Raw genomic sequence first — 18,238 nt, 5'->3', positions numbered from 1 at the left:
ATATCTTGTACTATATTAATATTTTTTTATTTTTATAAAATTAAGTAGTTTACATTTTTAAAGAGACATTAAATTATTTACTATAAAAAAAAATATATATATACATTCAGTTCAAAAAAAAAAATTAAAATATAAATAAAAACATTTAAAAAAAAATGTATATATTTTATGAATTAAATTTTAAAAACATATTGATAGACAATATAAAATAGTATTATTAATTAAAATAAAAAATAAAATTATTTGTCTTTTATCTGTATTGTCTGATAAAAAAATAAAAAAAAATTGGCAGAAATGAGTTTGTATATCGTGGACAGACGGCACGCGAGGTCGAACGAGGCCGAATGATGAAAAAAAAATATAAAAAAACAAAGAGGAGGGTGAGGCTTATACCCAACGTGTACACCACCGTCCATTTAATTAATTAAAAGTGCATTAGCAAAGCTCGAATTGCCCAGGACTATTCTCCTCCCCCATTCGACCTGACTTTGACTATTAGACGTGTCTATATTTCTCTACCACACATACAACACTAGATTACCAACATTTTTTTTTTATTTATTTAATTTTAAATAGTTTTTTTTTTCATTTCTATTTTCTCGTTAACTTTTGTAATTACTTTTAGTTAGATAACTTGATACTTATTTTATGTTGTATATATTTTTATTATTATCTTTATGAAATATATCTTTAATGTACTTAAAAAAAAAATTTATAACTATTGTTTTTGTTTTTTAATTATTGATATTTGTCTGGGTATTTTTTTTCAGTAGAAATTTTTATAATTTTAAATGTTTTATTAAAGAAAAACAAATATATTAGTCATTTTAATTGAATAATAATTTAAATCGTCAATTAATTTTTATTTTCCTTCTGTATATAATTTAATATTTAAAAAATAATTTCTTTTTATGATTTAATGATAGACAAAGTAAATATGAGATAATATATTTAATAATTTATCCTTGATATAAAATTAAAATGATGGTCATAAACGTGTCATCGATTTAGTCACCGATGAAATCACAATATGTCTTTAAATATTACTAAAAAAAAATAATATACTTAATTCATTAATCTTTTATTATTGCAAGATAAATTATATCTAAAACAACCAGGTGCAAATTACAAATTATGGGGAGAATAATAACTAGAGGGTATGCTTAACAATAACGTCATAAGTTGAGTGTTAGGATGCCAGCTGGATATCTCAAATCAAATATTATAAAAAATAATAAAAAAATACTGTATCAGTAATCAAGTTAATGCGTATATCCATGTGAGGATACATCGTATATGGTCACTATCAAATTGTATCTATGATGCCAATATTACAGTCTTTCAAAAGACTATAACAATTTTTTTTTTTTTTCTCTTCTCCTTTTTTTTTTTAACTATTTTTATATTATTATAATTATATTTTTTAATGCCTCTGTTGTATTATTTTTTTTTTGTTTTATTTCTATACTGTTTAATTTTTTTTTTTTCTTTTTTATTATTTTATTTTTCTAATGACTCACGCACATGATTATCGTTCTCGCCCAAACGTTCAATCATCATCGATACTGCATCGCTTCATTATATCAACTTGCCTCTCTACCATCATGCTAAAATATATCTTATGAAATATAATGGACGAATCATTCCATCAATTTTTCATTTTTTAAATTATAAAAATGATTAATAGCTCTTGACTCGTCAGTTTTGATTTTTTATATATTTTTTTTTAAATACAAAATTTAGAATCAAATTATAATCATGTATATTTTTTTTTTTTGTTTTTAATTAAATATTATATTAATAATTATTTAATTAAATTTTTAAATATATTGTATTTAATTAAGTATACAATTTATTTATTTATTTTTTTATTTATTGTGATCTAATTTTCAAGTCAATTAATTTATTTTTTTTTTGTTAAATTTTATTTGACATTGACAAAAAATCTTTTGATGTTAAATTAATGATGATAATTTGTGGTTGTGGTTTTTAAATGTGATAAAAAAAAGAACAGGGTGGTTAGCTTGTATATATATATAAGTTGAGTGTAAATCGCGTGAGTTAAAAAGGGGCCAAGCAAACGAGAAGTTAGCCAGGCGTAGGATCGATGATGAAGCGGCAAAGGCGCTGAGTAACAAAATAAAAAAAAAAGGAATAAAATATCAAGCAGTGAATCGCGAGATAGAGGGGTACAGAAGAGTGAGAGAGATAAGGGGAGAATGGGGGGATAAAAAATATCCTCAGGACTAGCCACGGGTCACGCACGCGACTTTATCACGTCGTTATACCTTCAGGTCTTCAGGCTTCCCCTTTCTTCCACCTTTCATCACTATCGTTTTTTTTCATTTTTAAATTCTTTTTTTTTTTTTGCTTCTTTATCCTGTCGTGAGTTGTCGAGGGACCCCCTGGCCCCAACTACCGTATGCACTTTTCTTCATTCTTTTGACCTTCGAACTCAAAGTCAAACCGCAAAAGTCACCATAAATATATAACTTAATATCTTGTTTTATTTTTTTTCAAACTGATAATATATTTTTTTTACGTTTTCAAAAAATAATATTTCATTGCTATTTTAAATATTACCGCCTAAATTAACCAATAGCATTGAAGAATTTGAATACATTTAATAATGCTACAAATCGAGTTAATAATATACTGATATTTCATTCAATCAAAATAATAATTTAAACAAAAAAAAATATATATCTTTAGAAATATTTTAACGTGTCAAAACTGTATAATAAATGAAATAAATAAAAATGAGAACATAAAACCGTTTAACTTATTGTGTACAATGGATAAAATGCTGACACGTGCTGATGGGGAAAAAAAAAAAAAGAACATTTATTTTTTTCCAATGCTTTTTAATACACTTTAATGGGTTGCATGCTCATTTTCATTAAGTCAAAAATAAAAACCCTCTTTTCTCAGTTGTCAATATTTATTTTATAAATTGTAATTTATATATATATTATCTAATAAAAAAAAATATAAATGAAATTGATAAAAAAAAATTGATAAATTTATTTAAAAATATAAAATTATTATTTTATAATTTAATTTTATAAATAAATAAATAAATTTATAATGTAAAAAAGCTTTAATATATATTACAAAATATTTATATTAACATTTGTTTTATTTTTTGTTATTTAAAATATATTTCACTCTCATTAAAATTGGTTATCGAAATTGATAAAAACCATTACGTAAATAAATGTCAAATGAATGATATTATGTCACTATTTAATAGTATGGATGACATGAAATTCTATATAGTAATTTAAAATAAATATAATCTATTGTAAAATGATAGATTTTATATATATTTAAGTGTGTACTTGATTGGCTGTATATTTTAAAAATGTATACATTTAAGTTGGTGCACAGACAAAGCAGTTGCAATATCACATGTATTTGTCTATGTATATATAAGTAAATGGGTATAATATCATTGTTTTCAATATGTTTCGTAAGTAGATTGGCATTTTGTTTGAGACAGTGTGTCGGTCGAGTTAGGCATGACCTTTGGTTAGAGGTATACTTTCTTTAAGCAACACGCGTGACTAGATACAAAGTAAATCTGAACATTTAAAATGAAAAAAAAAAAATTATAAAGAAAAAAAAAACAGCACAAGAAGCTAGTGCACTCTCAGTACATCGGAAAAAATAAATATATATATATCTTGCATTGGCTTTCTATAGTTATTCTAAACTTGGTTTTAACATTCAAATAACAAGTCATGTTTTACCACAGCCAATTAAAATTCTTGCTTACTTTAGTTTACATTAATTTCATGTAATTTCGACATATTTTGATAAATGTTTTTTAATTTTTTTATTTATTTTTAAATTACGGAAATAGTATAATTTTATATTTACAATTGTTATTTTAATAATGACCATATAGTTTAATAAATATTTTAATTTATTGATAATTTTTTGGTGGTTAATAAATATATACTGAAATTGATGCAGTTTGTGGGAGTCTTGTAAATTTATTTTGCAGATTTTTTAAAAATATAGTAAACATAAATATTCTGGTTAAATCATAACGAATGAAAATATCCTGGTAAATAGATTTCGAAAAAAAAAAAAACAAAAATATATCCAGTCGATTGTATTTAGTATAAAAAACATTAAATTGTTTTAATTAAAATTTATCATTATAAAAATTATATACAAGCATTTTAACATAATAAACATATTGATATTATAAAAATTTTAAATGTCTCTTAAATTATGACAACATTATATGTTTATAAAAATTAAATATTTTAAAATTTAATTTTATCTATAAATCTTGGCGATACATTAAAACATAATTAATTTAAAAATAAATTAATTAGTCATTGTATTATAATGACTGAATATTATTATTATTTTGAATTAAAATTTTCTCCCATTAATTTATTATTAATAAATATTCTATAATTTATTTATATTTTCTACTTGTCAGTGAATAATTTCTACCATTTTTTTGTTTGTTTTTTTCGTCATGGATATATATTTCTAATGCTAATATATGATTTGATGGTTACATTTATGCTCGAAATATTCAATAATGTAATCAACTAATTGTTTATATAAATATATTATTAACAATGCTATGTAAAAACAAGAAATCGACGGTTAATTTGATGAATGTTTAAGTGATTAAGTAAAAAATATAATTGAAAAAAAAAGGAGAAACTAATATTCTTATATTATAATGAAAATTGATAACAAAGTAAAAAAAAAAAATATACAATCATCGTGCAAAATGTAAAATGGCCGTAATAAGATCTATATATTTATATTAATTTGATATGTTTGTGCGCGCGCATTGTTTAATATACGCAGAAGCGGTTGAATCAAATCAATCTGGGGTTAGCCACACCCTTACTTTTTCATACAAATAAATATATACCTATGTACACGTTAATGTATTTATATCAAAATGAAGATAGTCTACAAAGTCGCCATACTTGCGCTCTAATTTACTCGTATTATTTTCAATTATATTAAATTTAGCAGAAAAATTTTAAAACAATGGTTTTTTTTACTTTGTTTTGGCTCTTTTTTATATCGAAGTATACTCAACTGGACAATCGAAGTGGATATTGTTAAAATATAAAATAATTTTAAGAGACACACTTGAGGTTGGCCATGGTGTGACCTCGCGTCTTGTGCATTTAAACCAAAGAGTAAAAAGATCTTTACAAGGGGGCTGGTATATACCAAAGAGATTCTATCTTTTTACCATTCACTCGCCCCGGGGATAATAAAACTTGTACCATCCATTATTTACTCGCATTATCGTTATTTTACGCCCACAAAAACTCCATATTTATGGTTAAATTATTCAGTATTAATTTTTTTTTTTTAACATTTTTTTTCGATGATTTTTGTTGTTATTTTGAATTTTTTTTAAAAAAAACCATCGGTAATGTGAGTAAATGGGTGATTTTATATATTGATAAGGGAGGAAAATATATTGAAAAAATTATATATCGTTAAAGCATCATCGATGGGGTATCAATTACTTATTAAAAAAAAATCGAAATAATAATCATTATATATTTTTTTAATAATTATACATGTAATTGGATAATTATTATTTAAAAAAATAAACCTTTTTTTTTCATTTTTAAATGCCTCTTTTAACTAAGGGCCTTATTTAACTGATGGATTAAAATTTAAAACAATATTTTCAAATTTTAAATAGCCAATTGTTCCTATATATGAAATTTCGAAATAATAGTCTTGTATAATTTTTTTTCTTTTTAGAAAATCATCAAACACAATATTTGCTATTTTCTACAATTATTTTTAGCAAATTTGTATTCATATTTTCATCATCACACTCAATTACTAAATAAAATTTTTAATACCAAATAACCAAGTGAAAATAAATTGAATATATACGCAATTTTGCTTTTTTTTTTTTACCTTTTGCAAAGATAAAAATCGGATAAAGGAATTTACCTTGATTAGCATGAAACAATGAAACTTTGGGTTATAAAAAAAATCATGAAATTCAATTGACAATATATAATAATTATATTAATAATAATAATAAAATTATGAACTCATGCATCAGAGACAAGTATAAGTAAGAAGAATATACCAAGAGCCATTAAGAAGCCGACGGGAATGACTTATGCGTTGTTTCTATATGCGAATACTCCTCACACTCAAGAACATCAGGACACGCATATACATTTATCGTGTTCAACTCTTTTTTATCTTTATTTTTTTATAAAAATTTTATTTATTTTTTTTATTTTCTTCACTTCGTCCTGATGTTTATTATATTTCTTTTGTCTTTTCATTCAATCCCTCCCTTGATTCTTTTTTTATTTCTTTTTTATTTAATAAAAAAACCTCACACATTGTATATGAGTTCGTAACCCCAAGTTGAATTTAAAAACTCGTTATTAACACGAGTGACCTCTTCGTCTATGATTATTGGCCATTAATATAACACAGTCAATTTTGTATGGACTCTTTCACTCTGTCATTATCTCACACTCAAATCACACATATTTTTTTTGTTTGTTTTTTTTAGTTTATTATAGATTTTTTTAGTCTCTAATTTTTTAAAATACATTAATCTAAATATTTTAATATTTTTAAATATAATTTCTGAGTTGAAAGATATATATAACAATTTAATAAATAATAAAAATAATAATGAATCAAATTTTACAATTTATTAATTGATTAATTTTCTTTAAATTGTAAGATAAAAAATTTTTTCCTTTATTTTTTAAATAGCTAAAAAAAAAAGCTATTTATAATTTTATTATAATTTGTTTGTTTTCTATTTTAAATCAAAAAAAAAAATATTAAATTTAAATAAATATTATTATTTTAAATTTATTCATAAAAATTAAAATTTCTCTAATTTTTTATTGTTTTTTAATACTTTTTATATATTCAAAAAAAAAAATTAAATAACATTATAAAATAATAATAAAAAATATTATAAAATTAAAATTTGTTTTTTCAACTTTTTAAATAGCCAATTTGGCTTAGAAAAAAAATATCAAAATTAATTTATTAAAAACTATAACAAGTTGAATGAAAATTGAAAAATTAATTTTTAATTATATATAAAACAAATTAATTTTAATAAATAAAATATCAAAGATAATAAAAGTGTTAAAAAAAAATGTTATTTTAATACAATGAACAATATAATGTGTGAATCGTTTGGGATCCCGCAGTGGTACATATCATTCATCAATAAGTCAAGTCAAGATGTTAGCTGAGGCGTTGGTAGATTTTATGTTCACAGTATTTTTTATTTGTTACATTGCCCCCTCTGAAATATATTTAAAATATTCAAAAACATTGTCCATATTGCATGTACAAATCATTGAGAATAATTTTTAAAAATTAATAATAATAAAGAGGATGTTTTTTACATTTGGGAGGAAGAAAAAGATATTTTAAATGAAAAAAAAAAAAGGTATATAAAGAGAATGACGATGCATACAATTTTAACCTACGATGAAATACGTATGTACACACTATACATATTATTATTATATATATTTTTTTATTTCCTACAACAACCTGAAACGAATGAGAATAAAAACAAGTCCAGGTTGAATTCACTCGTTGCATATTAAATCCTGGATGCATCAGCATAAGGCAAGTCACTTGCCAGGGCCTTTTTTTTTTCTTTTATAAATTTTATTATTATTTTTTTTATTCTTAGTATATCCTCCTTCTTTTAGCCTCAAAGTAAATCCCCCTTAATGTAAAAAAAAAAAAATTATTTATTTATTATTTAAACATGCATATGATTGAATCGAAAAAAATGATAATTTGATCTGAATGACTTGGTAATGTGTCTTGTACAAAATAAATTATTTATTTAAATATAATAAATTTTAAAATAATAAAAATTATATACTAATTAAGTCATTGCTTACTATAAATAAATCAAAATTTAATAATAAAAAATAAAAATAACTAAAGAAAAAAACTGTTTTATTATTTTTCAGCAGACATCGGATTTGGATAGTCTATTATGTCACCGTGATTTGGAACAATTACAAAAATTGGATGATGATGATCAAGATAAAATATCACGTGATCAATTACAAATTGATGATTTTTTTGAAACAAGTGGACCAGCAGCATGTAGACCACAAGCAAGTTTTGTATCAAATAGATCTCAACCATCAAGTTCAGATGATGATGTATTTCTTAGACCACCATTATGGGAAGATATTACATCAAGTATACAAAAACTTGATCCAGAAAATGCTGATATGCTTGGATCACAAACAACAACAACAACACCAACAACATCAGCTGGTACACCAACAACACCAACAACAACAACTGGTACAACAACATCAACAACAAATACAAATATATTATCACATGTTAAAATTGAGACTGAGGATATACAATCACCAGTATTATCACCTGTTGATATTAAAAGTGAAGCATTATCACAACAACACCAGCAACAACAACAACAACAACAACAACCAACACTTCATTTACTTGAAGGACGTCAAAATAATAATGTGACAAATTATCAAAGAAATGAACGTAAATTATACAATAATAGTAATAATAATAATGTTAATATAAATAATAATAATAGTAGTATTAATAACAATAATAATAATTGTAGTAATAACAACAACAACAACAACACCATCAACAATAATAATAATAGTAATAGTCAAAATAATAATAGTAATAATAATGATACAAATAGTAATAATAATGATACACAAAATCATCATATACATCAAAATAGTAATGCAACATCACCAATATATGGATCAATGACAAGGCTTATGTATGTATCACCATTAACACCACCAATATCTGATCCTGGATCACCAATTAATGGACCACCAAGACGTACACCACCACCACCATATCCGCAACCATCAATTATTAATCAATCACATCGTATACAAACTTCATCAATTACCAAATTTAATCGTAGAAATAATCCAGAATTAGAAAAACGTAGAGTTCATCATTGTGATTTTATTGGTAAGTTTAAAATTTTTAATTATTTATATTTAAATAATGATTATTAGGTTTATTTGATTAATTTTTTTGTTTTTTTTGTTTTTTTAGGATGTACTAAGGTTTACACTAAAAGTTCACACCTCAAGGCTCATCAACGAATCCACACAGGTGTGTAATACTTGATAATTAATATAAAAAATAAAAAAAGATTGAAATGAAATATGTGAATTTAATGAAAAAAAAAAAAAAAAAAAAAATGAAATTATATAAAACGATAGTTTCCGTTGCTCTTCAGGGCGTGGTAGTTTAGTTTGTATTTGTGCATTAATATATATTTATGTGATGGTGAATATATATGCACACTGATGCACGGGAAGAGATGGAATTATAGTGTGCAACTTTGAGTTTGCGACCCACATCCCAAGACGAGTATTCTCGTGTACATTACATATATGAAAATATAAAAAGCTTTAGTATGTATATTCAAAGTTGCAAGGAATAATGCAACCACTGCAAATATATATACCAGTACCTATACCACCCGATGCGCCATTCAAATAATGCATTATATTTTATCATATTTTAACCAACATTCAAACTTGACTCTTGTTATTAATAATTTTTAAAAATATTTTATCAAAATATTTATACAATCCTTTTTTTAATTTAATTCAATTTTCGTTTCATTTTTTAAATCAATTCAATACATGACTTTTTAAATATATTTTAGATTAATCACTTGTATAAATATTTGTCAAATCATTCATCAAATTAATCTTTATATAATTTATTTTTTTTTTTTTATTTATCATATATAATTTACATGTTGATTTTTATATTTTTTAAATAAATAAATAAATAATTCATAAAAATATTTTTTTAAAGTTCAAATAATATTTATATTAATAAAAAAAAACATTTTTTTAATTTATATAATTATTTATCATTTAATGATTAATTTAAAAAAATAATTTTTCATAAATTTAATTTATTTATAAGTTAAAAAATTAATTTAAAAAAAAAAAAAATGTTTTTTTTTTCATGAAATAGAAATAAATTAATTTGGTTTTTATAATATTAATTTAATTAAGACTCGTGTGATCTAACAAGTTAATCTAAAAAAAAAATAACTCAATGAAACCTAAAGAAATTTATATAAATAAATCAGTAGCCGAGTTGAGAGCCGCGGGCACGTGCGGACACCGGTATCTTCTTGAATGGGACGTACCATCTCGTAAGTCCCGGTCAACACGCATTCAAGAATCGTTTTCTCTTCACCATCACAATCAAATAACAACACAAACACATTCCATCCTCATTCAGTTATACATATAAAATAACATTTTTTTTTTTTAAATATCTTTTTATTTTTTTATTCTCAATGATGTTAAAATAAAATGGATATCAATGTACCTGATGGGTATTGGTGTATGTGTGTTGTCTCAAGGGGGTGGGTTGTCCAGGCGCGAGGTAAACAACATTCCACACTATACCCAGTGTGTCCACAACTAAATTTTTTCCTACTTAAATTATCTAAAATTTAGCTTTTCAAAAACGACAAACTAGAACCAATTGTAAACATAATTAGCCAATACAGAAGAGCAATTAAGTTAATTAAATATTTATAAAAACAAATTTTAAATTAATTGATAAAGACTTAATATAATTAGCAAATAAAAATAATTGTATTTGAGTGCAATCAAATTAAGTGAATTTCAAATGAAATGAAAATTTAAATGATAATTTGTTTGCTTTCTTTTTAGCATATCATATTGTCTTATTTCGATTAAATATTTACAAAAGAATTTCGATTAAAATTTTTATGATATTTTTTTATTTCAGGAGAAAAGCCATATCAATGTCAATGGCCTGAGTGTGAATGGAGATTTGCCCGAAGCGACGAACTAACTCGTCATTACCGTAAGCATACAGGCGCTAAACCATTCAAGTGTGCTGTATGCGAAAGATCATTTGCCCGAAGCGATCATCTGGCGTTACATATGAAGCGTCATTTACCTAAGCAACATACCAAGTGACATGTCAATCGATTAACAATTTATGGAAATTAATTATAAATATTATTAAATTGTAAAACAAACATTTTCCATATGAAATAACAAAAAATTAAAATCATCATTGTAATATTTAAAATAAGAATATTAATTTAAAACTATTTAAATTTTTTTAATAATTCGTTAAAACATATTGTACTTAAAAGATGAAAATAAAAACTAGCAAATTGATAATAGATAATTAATTATATCTCAGATAAAATCAAATGAAAAACAATATTTAAAAATATAAAATATATTAAACCGCCTGCCATGAACCGCGACTCTAGTTTTAAGTGAATTTATCAATAAATATCCAAAGACTACATTGCCGAATGTCGTGGTAACGCATTAAAGTACTTGAAATAATAAAAAAAAAAATATATATCTTATAATAAAAATTAAAAAATAATTTTTGAGTACTCGATGCGAAGGTCACATTATAATAATTCTCTGCACGCTGTATACATTATTAGAATATAAATTAAATAAAATTTAAATAAACAGAAAAACGTATAAAAAAATAAATAAAATTTAAAAATTTAAAAAAAAATTAAACAAATTGTAATTATTGTATTTTCCTCGTTGGTAAAATCGTCTCATAGTTAAAAAATTAATTGACTATTTATTTTATAATTTGATAATTTTATTCAAATATCATTGATAATTGATTGAATTCATAAATGAGAATTAATTTAAGTGTAAATTTAAAATTACTAGTCGGAGCAGATGTACAAAAATGTACTTACAGCTAATACTAGATTTTATTTAATAAATATTCTGTTAAATAGAATGACAAAATAAATAATAAAATAAATTTGCACTGTTTACATTAATTTAAAAAAATAAAAAAAAGTTTTTGAAAATTTAGATAATTATTTGTTTTAGAAAAATTATAATCAAATAACTAATTAAATTTAAAAAACAAAAATTGAACAAATCACATATTATAAATGTAATTAAAATGATTTAAAAATTATGTGTATGCACTTCTGGCACTGAAACAAGGAGAGTTACTAGTTTGATGAAATAAAGTGAATTAAAAAAAATAATCTAATAATAATCCTTATTATTTATAATTAATTTTTTTTATTTAAACATTTATGAAATTGACAAAATAAAGTTAAACACTCAATCACGTTGGATTTGTTAATATAATAATTTTGCAATTTTTTTTTGTATCAATTTTTATAAATTGCGTATAATATATGAAAAAAAAAAAAAAAAAAAAGGATAATTACCTAGATGACACTGTGAAGCCTTATTTTATAAAAAAACTTATATTTGAAAAAAAAACGTAAATATTCCTTTTTTTTTTTTAGGTATGAAGTAATTTGATGATGATTATTCGCTTGATGTCAAAGCAATCATTGTGAAGCGAACTTCACCTGGATCTCTTGCCATATATTCAGAGCAAACTTTTGTTGCATTTTCCAGAAGTTTGTCCTTTGTTGTTGGACCATAATTTATTGGAAATGGTTTTCTTCCATCTGTATTAATAATTATCATTTTATTTTGTTTTTACAATTTCGATAACCTTATTCTTCAAAGTCTATTACTATTTTAATAAAGCAGTCTTTTGATAGATAATAAATTTAATTATAAAATGATTTTAGTTGCAAATAAATTAAAAATACTTATTGTTAAAATTAATAATTATTAAACAAATGATTAATCAACTTGTTTCGATTTTAAATAATTGAAAAAAAATTATAAAACTAATTTTTACCTACTTTGCAAATTTATTTTTAATTATGATTTAATTGACTGGTTAATTTAAAAAAATATTTATAAATTTTTTAAGCTCTATACTTGAAAAATAGGATTAAATAAAAATGAATGACTTACCAAGCTCATAGAGTGATCCATCTTTTTCAACAAAAGCAACAAAATGATGATAAACTGGTGCATTTTCATCAGGTGCTTCAGTTTGTCCTTCTTGTGCCAATTGTTCATGTGCCTCCATAATACCACTAACAGCAGTATCAACTAACAATTGTCCTTTTTCTTCAAATGATAAATCCTTAGCTTTTTCAAGAAATGTTTTCAACATACCATCTTCAATTTCAATTCTATATATTATTTAAAATAAAAAATAAAATGATTAATATGTTTGTTTTTTTTTTATTTAATCTAAATATAGTTCTTGTTTTTTGTTGTTTATGTTAAAATTATATCAATGTTATTATGGATATTTTTATTCATGACTCACACATCCAAATTGTTGGCAACTGAGTGAATTAATGCAACAGTACCACAGGCATTTGAAACACACTGTTGCATATGAAAAACATTTGGTGATACTTTTTGACCATCATTTTTTAGTTTTTCAACAACTTCATTGTCATATGCTTGAGCCTGTTTTATTAAATATTCAACATAAAATAAATAAAACAATGTAAAACACAATCAAATTAACAAAAAATCATTTCCACAATGTTTTATGATGAAAAAAAAAAAAAGTTATTCAAACAATTCTTCTAATTTTTAAGCCAAATTTAATTTAAAATTAATAAGAAAATTAAAACTTGCCTTATCAGTGTATGGATACAACAAAATGAGTGCCTGAAGTGGCTGTGGCACCATTGCCAAAAGTTCAGGGTCAGTTCCATAAACATCAGTCAAACACCATTTACTTGATACACCAAGTTGATGAATAAACTAAAAATAATATTATAAATTAAATTTTTTTATACTTTTAAATTGAAAATAAATTATGTATCTTGATATGTTGGCTGATTATTTACCTTGGTCATCACCTAGAACAAAAGAAAAAAAATTTCATTAGTCAGCATAAGTAATTTGAGATAAGACATAACCAAATCAAAAAATATTTGCATAGTTTATATTTATTTTAATTAGTATTTATAATTTTTATTGATAAACTTACCTCAGGATTTGATTCAAGAGGAACAAGAGACATTTTGACAGTTACTGATTTTTATCAAAATACTTTTAACAAAGCTATTGATATTATATTTTAAATTGAAAAATTCAAGGTCTTGTAAGTTGACTCGTTTGTTCTTTCTGTCTGGCTTGGTGTGGCTTTTATGATCGTAAAATTCGTCTGGAGAATATAAAAATTTTTGCAAAGAGAAAACAAAAGCCGGTTGAATGTTGATTTAGCAATAAAAATACAATAATAATAATATTAATAATAATAATAATTTTTACTTGATTGGTAACACAAATTTCTACTATGTCTTCTTTTTAATTTATTCAACTTGATTACAGGTAAATTTACTCTGAAAATTAATTTAAAAAAAATTAATTAATCAAGATGAAATATAAATGAAATAATTTTAATACAAATTTTTCTTTCTTATCACTCAGAAAATATATATTGCCACATATCATTACAATAAAAGAATATTTATTATTATTTTTTTAAAAAAAATTAAAAAGACGAAATTAAAAAAATAAATTTAAATAATATTCATATGACATTTTGTCATGGTTGAACTCATTTTTTCTTCTTTTTTACTTTGCTTTCTGATAAATAAAATTTTCAAAAACCAACACTGGCTTGAAAAATAATTATATATAATTAAATTACATTTAAAATATCGATGTTAATATCAACTCTCTATTGCTATTAATTAATAATTTAATATTATGTTTTTTTTTTTCATCAAATTTAACTGTTAATTATTCTCTTTTATTTTTGTGTCATCAAATACTGTCGTTTTTTTTTTTTAAACACTTCTATACATCAACTACGTTATAATTAAATTCATTTTAACGAATTTTTTTTATCAACGTTTATTATTATCGTATTATTTATCTCTTTTATTTATTATTTTTTTTACAATTTGAACAATTTTCGTAATAATTCGAAGAGTATTAATATTTTTTTACAATATAATATATTTCTTTTTTTTTTTATTGTATTTCCATTTCTATAAATTGTTTTTTAAATTTTCGACAATTGAGATTTGATAAATTAAAAAATAGAAGTAATTATGTATTTTTAACTCGTTGATTTTTGTTAATCAAGTAATGAAATAAAGTTGAGTATTTTTTTTGTTAATTATATTTTTTAAATTTCATAATTCGTTGGGGTTGTTGTATTTTTGTTATTTTGATTTTTCTTTTGAGACTTTTTTAAACCCCTCCTTTAAATAATAAATTTATATAAACGTCTTTTATATTTGATAAATAAAAAAATAATGAATTATATAATTATTTTAAATCAAATTCAAATTCTTGATTCTCAAGTGTGAATGGTTTAAGATTTTCAACAGTTGGTGTATCATCAGAATCAATTTTAATACATATTTTATGTTGTGTTTCAAGTGATCCTGGTAATGTTCTTTGTCCAATATCATTGTATAAACTTGTTGAGTATGATGGATATGGTACATTTATTCTAATGGCATTTTGTTCAAATGGTGTTGCACGTGGTGTTGGTGCACCATTTGATTCAGAACTACCAGCAGACATATTACTTTGTGTATCAAGACTATTATCAAGTGCTTGTGAACGTGTTGCTGTACTAAATACAGATAAATCAGCAGTTGATGTTACTGATGTATTAGCAAGTGAACGACGTGAACCATTTGGTGAACCACCATCATCCATACTTGGATCAAATGAAAATTTACTACCACCCATTTCACTACCAGATGGTGGATCATGTGGTGGTGGACTATTTTCATTATCATCAGATGCTGCCATATCACGACGTAATGCAACTGATTCACGAAGTACTGCTTGAGCTTCTGTAAATTCTTCAGCTCTTATGCCAACCTAAATATTATAATTAAAAGCATATCCATCATTTTAAATGTTATTTAATAAAAAAAATAAATAAATATGTAAATCAATTATAGAACTTACTTTATTTGTAAATGATGGCTCTTTAAATATTCCAAATGGAAAACTTGGCAATTCATGGGGTAACGGTGGTCCAGGATAATCTAATTTAGCACGTTTTAATTCTTCTTGATTTTTTTCCATTGAACTAATAACAGTATCATCATCAAAACGAAAATCTTTTTCAATTTTAATTTGTAAATAATTACAAAATTCATCAAGTGAATCAAGTTGCATTAAATAACGTTTATGTATTTTCATAATAGTATATGCCATTGCTGATAATACTCTATCACCATCAAGAATAAATACATCCCAAACACGAAGTCCAAGACTAACTGGTGTCTATATTAATATAAATAAATAATTAATAAATTTAATATACTAAATTAAATATGAAAAGAATTAATAACTTACTCTTTCTTGAAATACAACAAAAAACCATTTAAGTGCATAAAGAATTGAATCACATCCACATTTATCAAGTTTTTTTTTTAATTTTGGAAGAAATCTATTCATTATTTTATCATGATGTTCAATAAAACGATTTAGCTTTGGAAATCCATCAACATAAAAACCTGTAACAGCCAAAATTAATTATAAAAATTATATTAAAATAGAAATTTTATTTTTTAATAAATAATAACAAACCATGCATGCTGTATTTTTTATCAGCAAGTAAAACAGTTAGACCCCAAAATGCATCTTCTTCATTCATATATAGTAATAATAAACCAGCCAATACTGACATCCCTTGACAATAACCAACTTGTGAATTATACATACTGTACGCAGACAATACGAAAAACATTGATCTTTGTTTTATGCTGTATCTTTCTCTATAAATAATATATTAATTAAAATTATTATTTTCTTTTTACTACTTAATAATACATTATTTATATATTTAAAATAATAAATTACCTGTAGTCAATATGATCTCTGTATTGTCTTGCAACATCAGCATCAATTTGTCGTATTTCAGTTGACCATTGTCTTGCAATTTTTAACATTTCTTCATATTTACCTGGATTATCATCTTTTAATTTTTGTACACCCAATAATAAACACCAAACTTTACCACGAAATCTATCTGGTATACCTTTGTATATTCTACGTTTTAATTTTTCTTTAGTTACTTGACTATTCCATTGTGTTGTCATTTTTTCCCATTTTTTAACTCTTTCCATTTCTACAAGTTTCATTTTTATTTCATTTGTATCCAATTTACCTGGTAAACGTTTATCACTGTAAATTTAAGAAAAAAAATGATCATTTAATTCATTGGCTATTTTAAATTTTTTAATGATTAATTTATTTTCATATTGACCTCAATAAAAATTCTGTTTATCTGTATATGTATATTTTTTTTCAATACACAATAAATTGATTTTACTTATTTTATAATTATTTTAAATTTTTTCATCCAGTTAATAATTTAATCATCAACACTTTTTGATAAATATAAAATTAATTTACTATGCAAATTGTAAACAAATTTTTCAATATTGATTATAAGCAAAATAAATATTTAAAAAGCAAAAATTTAATTAATGTGAATTAATAATAAATAATATAATTATAAATAATGAAATACTTACTGGATAAAACCATATCTATCAGTGACATGATAAACTTCATATGCAGGATCTTCCCAGGCATCAATTTCAGCACCATTTTCTCTTCCACGATCATATTGACTAAATATTTTATCACGCTCAGCAGCGGATCGTTTTAATAACTCGTCCTCATTCATTCCACAAGATTAATTAACAATAATATATCTTCAAGCATACCGCCAACTCTTAAATTCACAAATCCTTTTTTTTTTTTTCTTTTGCTACTATTGTTACTTATTTTCTATTCGACATCCATATGTGGTACTCAAATATTATGACATTATTATCAAGCTAGTACCTATAAACAAAATTATTATTTTCATTAATATTATATTCATTATTGACAGGTGTTAAATGTTAATAAACAATCTGTCTGTTTTTGACACAAAAAAAAGGTTATAAATTATTACTACTTACCGTTTCTTTTTTTATTTTTATTATTATATATATATTTTTTTTTTTAATCACAAACAAGAAAATTTATCATTATTAGAAAACATACTCACAATTTTTATTGACATTATTAACTAGTTTATCTACATATTGTAATGATAATTTGTATATTTATTTGGTTTTTATATTTTTGTTTTTTAAATATCGTTTGTTAATTTTTTATTACAAGGAAAAAAATCAATTTAATTTATCATAATAATCTTTTGACTTTTTATTTATCCAGTTATTTTTTTTTCCGGAATTGACTCAACTAAACGAGCTTGCCAACACTGTGAAAATAATAGAGAGAAAAAAAATATATAAAAG

At 23.2% G+C, this 18,238-nt stretch overlaps 3 protein-coding genes across 4 annotated transcripts in view; 1 reads left to right on the top strand and 2 right to left on the bottom strand.

Annotated features, from left to right (window-relative positions):
- LOC122856779 (homeobox protein 2-like) overlaps nucleotides 1-12,491 on the top strand; it is a 39,827-nt gene extending 27,336 nt beyond the window's left edge. Inside the window, exons 2-4 of one of the 2 annotated variants that reach the window (XM_044158609.1) lie at nucleotides 8,001-9,015; nucleotides 9,103-9,162; nucleotides 10,837-12,491. In XM_044158609.1, coding sequence (XP_044014544.1) covers nucleotides 8,001-9,015; nucleotides 9,103-9,162; nucleotides 10,837-11,030 — 1,269 coding nt within the window. In that variant the 3' untranslated portion in view covers nucleotides 11,031-12,491. Of the gene's footprint in view, nucleotides 1-7,997; nucleotides 9,016-9,102; nucleotides 9,163-10,836 lie in introns of both variants that reach the window. The other variant, XM_044158608.1, reaches the window with a different exon arrangement.
- Nucleotides 12,118-14,172, bottom strand: LOC122856875 (ubiquitin carboxyl-terminal hydrolase isozyme L3). Its single transcript, XM_044158755.1, has 6 exons — nucleotides 13,936-14,172; nucleotides 13,793-13,804; nucleotides 13,578-13,706; nucleotides 13,258-13,403; nucleotides 12,894-13,117; nucleotides 12,118-12,535 (listed from the first exon to the last, which is right to left on the bottom strand). Exons 1-6 carry the CDS (start codon nucleotides 13,966-13,968, stop codon nucleotides 12,390-12,392), a joined length of 690 nt encoding a protein of 229 aa, XP_044014690.1. The 5' UTR covers nucleotides 13,969-14,172; the 3' UTR covers nucleotides 12,118-12,389.
- Nucleotides 14,173-14,357: 185 nt separating this feature from the next.
- Nucleotides 14,358-18,202, bottom strand: LOC122856787 (USP6 N-terminal-like protein). The gene is made up of 7 exons (XM_044158627.1): nucleotides 17,986-18,202; nucleotides 17,462-17,777; nucleotides 16,785-17,108; nucleotides 16,512-16,699; nucleotides 16,278-16,438; nucleotides 15,885-16,205; nucleotides 14,358-15,794 (listed from the first exon to the last, which is right to left on the bottom strand). The coding sequence occupies exons 2-7, from the start codon at nucleotides 17,614-17,616 to the stop codon at nucleotides 15,228-15,230; spliced, it is 1,716 nt and encodes a 571-aa protein (XP_044014562.1). The 5' UTR covers nucleotides 17,617-17,777; nucleotides 17,986-18,202; the 3' UTR covers nucleotides 14,358-15,227.
- Nucleotides 18,203-18,238: the final 36 nt, after the last annotated feature.

This window comes from Aphidius gifuensis, linkage group LG5, assembly GCF_014905175.1.
Source record: "Aphidius gifuensis isolate YNYX2018 linkage group LG5, ASM1490517v1, whole genome shotgun sequence".
Classification (NCBI taxonomy): domain Eukaryota; kingdom Metazoa; phylum Arthropoda; class Insecta; order Hymenoptera; family Braconidae; genus Aphidius; species Aphidius gifuensis.
Note: the sequence above shows the minus strand (reverse complement) of the source record. Positions and strands in the feature narration are given on the sequence as shown.

What these genes read in the sequence shown, in the direction of transcription:
- LOC122856875 (XM_044158755.1), bottom strand. Translation starts at nt 13,968, where the DNA reads ATGTCTCTTGTTCCTCTTGAATCAAATCCTGAG. An exon ending in TGTATCCATACACTGATAAG is followed by an intron (nt 13,404 to 13,577) that starts GCAAGTTTTAAT and finishes TTAATAAAACAG; the next exon opens with GCTCAAGCATATGACAATGA. An exon ending in TGGATCACTCTATGAGCTTG is followed by an intron (nt 12,536 to 12,893) that starts GTAAGTCATTCA and finishes TTATTAATACAG; the next exon opens with ATGGAAGAAAACCATTTCCA.
- LOC122856787 (XM_044158627.1), bottom strand. Translation starts at nt 17,616, where the DNA reads ATGAATGAGGACGAGTTATTAAAACGATCCGCTGCTGAGCGTGATAAA. An exon ending in GATAGATATGGTTTTATCCA is followed by an intron (nt 17,109 to 17,461) that starts GTAAGTATTTCA and finishes TTAAATTTACAG; the next exon opens with TGATAAACGTTTACCAGGTA. An exon ending in AGAGATCATATTGACTACAG is followed by an intron (nt 16,700 to 16,784) that starts GTAATTTATTAT and finishes TATTATTTATAG; the next exon opens with AGAAAGATACAGCATAAAAC.